Here is a 7,121-nt window from a genome sequence, read left to right as displayed (position 1 = left end):
ACAGCAGCACTAAAGCCGCAGCCGCGATACTTCAAGGACAGACCCGAGTGGTGCTAAGCTACTGATGTGTAGCCTATAACCAAGTCATTTGCATTCACGGTCTACAACAGCAACCCTACTCTGGGAAGCCGAGAGATTGAATTTGACATTTAAACCTGTCCAAGGTGATAGCTACTCAGTTTGTAAATGGTTGACACTGGCAGGCATTCATTCTGAATCAATGGTTGGATTCTTTAGTACCTGCTGGAGTGATCAATACTCCCCTCCATTAATGGCTTTTGAATGGGTTCTTAGTGGTAAGGCATAAGAAGATGCACTAATTAACCAGGACGGTATAGGTGGTTAAATTCACTCCAGTTGTGACCCCCGTCATCTCCTCATTATTATCATCTCAATAAATAAGCTTTACTGCTGTGGTTGCCTCTCGACAGCACAAAGAAACGCAGAGTTAGCTTCTCCTTAATGCAGTCACGTGGTGCTGATGTATCTTTCTCTCAGGTGTTTATCTGACGCCTTCTATTGTCGTACGTAATGTAAAAATCGACAAAGTCGTCAGAGGTTGGACTGACCTTTCAGCCACCTCTCGGCTCATACAGTGAGGCTGATACCTGCTTGGCTTGTTTTTTCTTGTTTTTTTTTTGTTTTTTTTAAGCAGAATAATGGCAATAAATGAAATAGCTGACGTTGAACACTTCGACCGTCAGTGTGACTTTTTCCCAGACGTACAAAGCATCTGTAATTCCTCGTCCGCTTTTGTTCTGCCTGTCTTTTTTTTTGTCTCGGACTCCTTTATTCCACACCACCTTCATTGCCTGTCGTCCACCTGATATTTCCCCCTTTTTATCTCCTCTCCGTCGTGCCTTTCTCTTCCTTACCTTTATCCTTCATTCTTAATCCCTTACACTTTTTCCCACTACCTCTTCCTTGTCTCCTCTTTACAAAATCTATTCCAACCTTTTCACACTGCCCCCCCCCCCCCCTCCCCCCCCCCCCCCCCCCCCCTGACCCCCTCCTCTCTCTCTCTCACCCCCGCAGGCGGTATGAGGTGTATCCTGTGTGTGCAGACCTGCAGGGCCAGATCCTCACGTGCTACAAAGAGAACGTTGGAAAAACCCTTCATTGCTCCAACATAGCGGCGCTTTACCTACAGTGTGTCAACAATGCCAAACAGGTGGGTGTTTACTAACCCAAGGCTGTGTCTCTTTTATCGCCCTCTGTATCTCACATAAACATAATCTGATATGCTTGTGTCTTTACCAAAGCAATGTTGTGTTCATCCGTGTCACACGTTTGAGAGTGATACAAAATAACCTCAACTGTTTAACCACACTTTTCAGGTTCATATGAAACAATATCGTTGAACTTGTGTTGTACAGTAATAATGAATCATGTGACTTTTAATTAAAGGCATGAGACAGTAAGTAGAAAAACAATAATTTATAATGCATATAAGTAGTAACAAAAAATATCTTCAGATTAAAGTTCAATTTGTTGTGTATGAAGCCCAAATAGGTTTTAAAGACAGTTAGGAGCTGCAGGCTGCAGAAAGAGGAGACGATAAAAGACGAGTTTACACCTACACATTAAAGTCAGAATAAAAGTAAGTATAAAAGTCGAACAAACAACAACTCACCTCAGTGTCAAGAGCAACACACTGTAGTTGTTCATACAGGAAATATATATTATAATTATTATTTTGCTATTTCTTTGCTTTACTGTCAATTTCACGTAACTAACTACATTTTTAACTTTTACATGACTAAAAAACTGTTTTTATGCTAAATATAACATAAGTTTACAACCCCATTTAATAGTTACCTGCATTTTTAAATTAGGTCACATAAAAAAGGCACAATTTGTTATATTGTGTTAGAAGTAAAAGTGTTAGAAGAACTGTTAGTAGAAATAACTGTTCCAAACCGGACCTTTTCTGCTCTCTTATACTTATTTCACTGCTTTTTTGTGTGTGACAGATTTACTGGATTAACAGTCAAATATATAAAAATAGTAGTTTATATCCAGACAGGAATACTTAAAACATTTATCTGAGTGTAAAACATTTTCAGCATAATGTTTTTTCTCACTTCTTTCAAGAATGATAATACATGAGTACATAATAATCCTGTAGTGTAGCTTTCACTTGTATTACAAAGTGGCCCTAGGTCAGCATTACCTACGGTCTTTGTAACTGGCTTCACAGATGTGTGTGTGTGTGTGTCTGTGATAGCTACAGGAGGACAGACAGACCCCTTTTTGAATGTCTAAATAAAACACACACACACACACACACAGTCTGGCGTCCATTTACATGCAGCAGCTCTGTGCTTTTAGAAAGGAAAATATAATTTCCACCAGGACACTGGCGCCTGAGTACAGATCACTCTCCTTCCCGCTACGACCAGCGGTGACTAAATGGTACATTTCCATAATACCTGCTGACACCGGTGTCCCCTGACTCGGTGTTTGTTCGTCCAAAGGAGTGCTTGCTGCTAGTTAGAGGCCACTGTCCTCTCCCCTCTGCTGTCAAGAACAAATGTTTTTTTTTCTTTCTTTTTTTTTCTTGCCATCGTCACACACCGTCTCATGTCACTCAACCTGATATTAACTTCATTCCCCTCAACCCCCTGTGCTATTTCTGCAATATGTAACTTCCATCACCCTTAAAAAGGCTCAATTTACATTCATAGAGCTTTTATATTAGATTTTTCTTCCAAAGAATTGCATTGTTTCTTTTTTTTCTGAAATGAGGAAAAAGCTGATTTTCCTGTCTCTTACTCACTCTCCTGGGGATTGGTATTAGATCTAAAACTCAGATGCAGGCATATTTTAAAGCTATACATTATGCAAATTGTGGCGATGTTTTATTCATCGTACATGCGCGTGTACGTGAGTGTGTGCACACGCGCACGGCTGCCTTTAAGTGAAACTACCTGTAGCCTCGTCAGGATTCCAGGCGGGTAGTTGTCGTAGTCAGGATGCAGCCATGATCTTGTAAATTGTTTGGGAGCCGTCCTGAGACGGTATGCTAATCCACTTGTGTTTATCACCCCGCAGCAATCACTGCGGCGCTGCTGTTCATCTGTGCTTATCTAAGACTCGCTTTTTAAAATCATTAGGTGAAGAAGAAACAGTTGTGTGATAAGGCTTTAAAAGAAAAAAATATTGTGACGAATTACACAGCTGACAAAAGGAGGGGGCTGGGGAGGTGGAGGGGAGGAGTTGATATGAGATGATGCAGCTTCTGGATTAGGATGTTTACCTGGTGTTATCCTGGCCTAGCAGGACGCTGCAGTACGGACATGTCCACGGTCATGACTTTGACCTCTGAAGGTTAGAAGACGCTCGTCCTTCTGTTTGAAGCCTTAAACCTAAAAATATTTAGACTACTTCTGTTTGAAGCCTTAAACCTAAAAAATATTTAGACTAAATATTTAAGCTGTAGACAGAACTGACAGATCAGATAGGAGTGCACGTTAGAGCTAGACGTGACAGGCAACTGTTTTAGGATCAGTTTAGGCTGAAGAACTGGTACACAACAGTCCCTGGATCACTGTCCAGTTGTCAGATTTGAGGACACTTGGGAGAAATCAGAAAAAAATTCCTCCTGGGGAAGGTCGGTGCAGGGTTTTTCATTTACAAAATTTCAACCAAAACATTTAAATGTACAAAATAAACATGTTTTTCTCACCTCAAAAACATTACTGGCAAATTATAAACACAATTCAGCTTGGGGCACTATTTTTATATTTTATTTTACCTTGCTTTCACAAAATATTTAGCTGAAATGTGAACAGCAAATGCTTCTAGACGCACAAGTCATGTATTGTGGATTACCTGCTGTTAATCTGTGGAGAGTGTTGCATTCATGGTCTGTTCTACTGAAGACTTTTTTGACATTCTTACTATTTGTAATTCTCTTCGTTTCTCTCAGGACAACAGACACTATTTGAATGGGCAGTGATTATTTTTGTAATATTTAACACAAAGGCATTAATCTATAGTTGTCTGGATTTGTCCAGATTATTTTTAACTCGTCAAAGAAAATATTTTTGGAAATTACAAAAAATTATAAAATTAATGGGCTGCCCAAAATAAATATTTCACACGATTTTCAAATTTGTTCATTTGCAGTCAACATAGCTTGGTGAACCTTCCAGTGCTGTTCAGTCACTTAGCATCAACTTGCTAACAGTAAACAGACAAGGATTTCTGATCACTGTTTGAGAGAACTGGAAAAACCTGAGATGCTAATCCACCCGATCCCATCGACAGCTTTATCTCTAACTTTCACAAACTCCTTTATGTGTCGCCCTGAATATCGAGCTCAGCAGACGCCGACGTGTTGTCACTGATAATTAAAGTCCTTATTGCCACCATCAGTGATAACATTTAGACCTGCCCTCCTTCCCTTCCTTCACCTCCTCTGACTCCTCACCATCCTTCCATCACTATCTCTTCATCCCTCGTCACATTTCTAATGCATAGGCCACTTAACAGGTCCAGATAGGACAGAGGAAGAAAGGACAGATAAAGTCGCTTTTCTTTTTTCCCTCTATGAATAAGAGTTTATCACAGGGGCCCATCTCTCCATCCACTGCCCGCCTCCTCATTCCATATTCTGGCTGCATGGTCGGCTCTCGCTCCACATCTTCTCCGCTTCATTTTTTTTTTGTTTAGCCCTGCAGCATCTTCATTTTACCCCCGAACGACCGAATGGCTGCTTTTTTGTAGTTTTAGAAGTTAAGTTTAAAAGTATCTGAAGATGAGTTTATGAAGCTGAAATAACAACTGAAACACCAACTTTGAAATAAAGTACCTTATAACCAATATTCCATTTTCTATAACAATCACCTTTGATATATACAGCATTACATTTTAGGAAATATGTTATTGTCTCCAAAACCCTCCAGCTCAGTTTCTGAAGAACGTTTCTGGAAGTTTACCTGAAATGTTCTGATCCTTCTCAAGCTTTATTTACAAGACTCTTAATAATTATGAAGTGCATCAGATGTTCATTCTTCTAACTATTCCGTCTCGGGATTTCTCAGCGTTTTGTGTCTGTCACTCAACCCTTTCCTCAGACAGCAAGGCATCAGCTGCAGTCGACCGCTTAAAATGGTTATCGACAGAAAGAGCCAAGGATTTGCGGTGGCACTCATCACTAACATGAAATCCACTGCCCTCTGGTCCTTTCTCCACTCTACAAAAACACTTTCATGTCTCTATATTCTGTGTTTTTTGTCCTCTCAGACCTTCCTGTCTCTGTCTCCTTTTTTGACGTTATGTATCAAATCTGTTTTTGTCTGCAGAATAAGCTGAGAACGGGGGGTTAAGTACAAAGAAGGAAGAGGAGTGAGAGAAGAGTTTATTGTGTGGGATTACTGATAATTGACCAACTGACAGACAGAGCAAACTGCAGCTCAGGAGGAGCAGGAGAAGAAGGAGGAGGAGGAGGAGGAATGAATCAGCACCAACACACAAACCTCAAATCCTATCCTTCCTCCGCTCTTTAAAACCGTTTTTATCTCCCCTGTGAGAATAACAGAGACTCGGTGATGCCGTCCAGCACCGACAGGATTCAAAGGGCTTGAGCTCTGCTCGCCAAAGGGACAAAGACGAACCAGAACCACCACAAAACCCCGTCTGGAAATCCAGCCTTCCATTCTGAGTCACCCACGACCATCTTTAGGAAAAGAAAAATCTATTTTTTGCAAAAGTGAAGTCAGTCTGTATTTGTTATTCATTTGTTTTCCAGCTCCTAAATCATCCATTGAACCTGAGACGATGTTGCGTTTTCACTCAGACCCCGAGACTTGTGACGATGTCTGATCAGAGAAATAATTAAAAATAAATTAAACGAAGAAAAAAAAAAGTGTTGTTGAACTTTTCCTTAATAAATATTCACTGGCTTCTGTTTCTCTCAAGTGTGAGATTGTCTGTGTTTTTTATGCTAATTATAGGAAGCCTTGTGTATCTTTGATGGTGTGCAACTCTAATGTTGTGACAGTGACATTTTCCCAGACTGACTGAATAAACCCAGGAGAAAGTGGAACGGAGCAGCGAAGAAATATTTGTCCTAGAAGTTTTCTCTCTCCATATATTTCTTAATGCTCTGTACTTGCTTTACTTTATCTCACTGCTTCTCTTCTTTCCCTTATCTACTTCTTTCTTCCTCTCTCCCTTTCTTTTCTCCCTTCTCTCTCTCTCTCTCCCTCTTTCTTTCTGGAGTGTCTGCTCTGCGGCTCAGCCTCCCAGGCTAATGTAGCCTTGGATGAGAGACGGCTTCTCCACGCTGTCTGCTCTCTGGGTCAGGCTTAACAGAAGATACAGACGCTGCTTGTATGTGTGTGTGTGTGTATATAGTTTGATAGTGTGTGGGTGGAGTAGCAGTGCAGCAGATCCACACATTTAATGTCTCTGTGTGTGTGTGTGTCCATCTATGGACATTTGACTCCTCCACCTCTGAATTCTAGAGAGCATCTGGGTTTGATGTAGACGCAGATGACCGCAGATGAGACTTTATCTTAATGCTTTCTCAGGATCATATAGGTGTAGGTTAGTGTTGCATATTGTTATGATTTATATTGTATTTCAACACTTTTTAAAATTTATTTTTGGTGTTTTCGCCTCTCCTCTCTCTGTCCAGCACCCCTGAATCTGGACGAGTGATTAAACAGTGATTTCCGTTTGTAATTAGATCATGTTTCCTGTAAAATAATAAAAGGCATAAAAGAATGGTGAGGTCAGTATACCGAGCTTACCGTCCCTCCTGATTTGACCTCAACAGCATTTTAACATAATGTAAATCTTTGATAAAAGGCTCCACTGCAGCAAAACCCTGTCCAGAAACTACAGAGTCACCTTCTCTCTTCTAACCACTTGATAAAGCAGACCATTTGATGTTGTCTCTGTTTTCTCACTGTCAGACTGAGCTCTATCAGGCCTCACGTTACATGTTAAGGCTAATTAACATTTAACAAATGTTGTAAACTAGTATGTTTTAGGAAGTAACGTTGAAGCACTGCTGGAACACAAAGGTATGAAATGATCATTAAACTACTAACCTATTGAAAAATCTGTCAAAATGAATTGAAAATAAGTTTTAAATTAATCAAACTAAG

General features: G+C 40.3%; 1 protein-coding gene across 2 annotated transcripts in view; it reads left to right on the top strand.

Annotated features, from left to right (window-relative positions):
• Positions 1-5,924, top strand: part of chchd3a (coiled-coil-helix-coiled-coil-helix domain containing 3a) — a 67,065-nt gene extending 61,141 nt beyond the window's left edge. For both annotated transcript variants that reach the window (XM_008315638.2, XM_017034805.2), the window contains 2 exons: positions 1,036-1,171; positions 5,310-5,924. In XM_008315638.2, the coding sequence (XP_008313860.1) occupies positions 1,036-1,171; positions 5,310-5,333 (160 nt within the window). In that variant the 3' untranslated portion in view covers positions 5,334-5,924. The remainder of the gene's footprint in view (positions 1-1,035; positions 1,172-5,309) is intronic.
• Positions 5,925-7,121: the final 1,197 nt, after the last annotated feature.

The sequence above is a fragment of the Cynoglossus semilaevis genome, chromosome 8 (assembly GCF_000523025.1).
Source record: "Cynoglossus semilaevis isolate Cse_v1.0 chromosome 8, Cse_v1.0, whole genome shotgun sequence".
NCBI lineage: Eukaryota > Metazoa > Chordata > Actinopteri > Pleuronectiformes > Cynoglossidae > Cynoglossus > Cynoglossus semilaevis.
The sequence above is the reverse complement of the archived record's forward strand: the minus strand, read 5'-3'. Positions and strand labels throughout refer to the sequence as shown.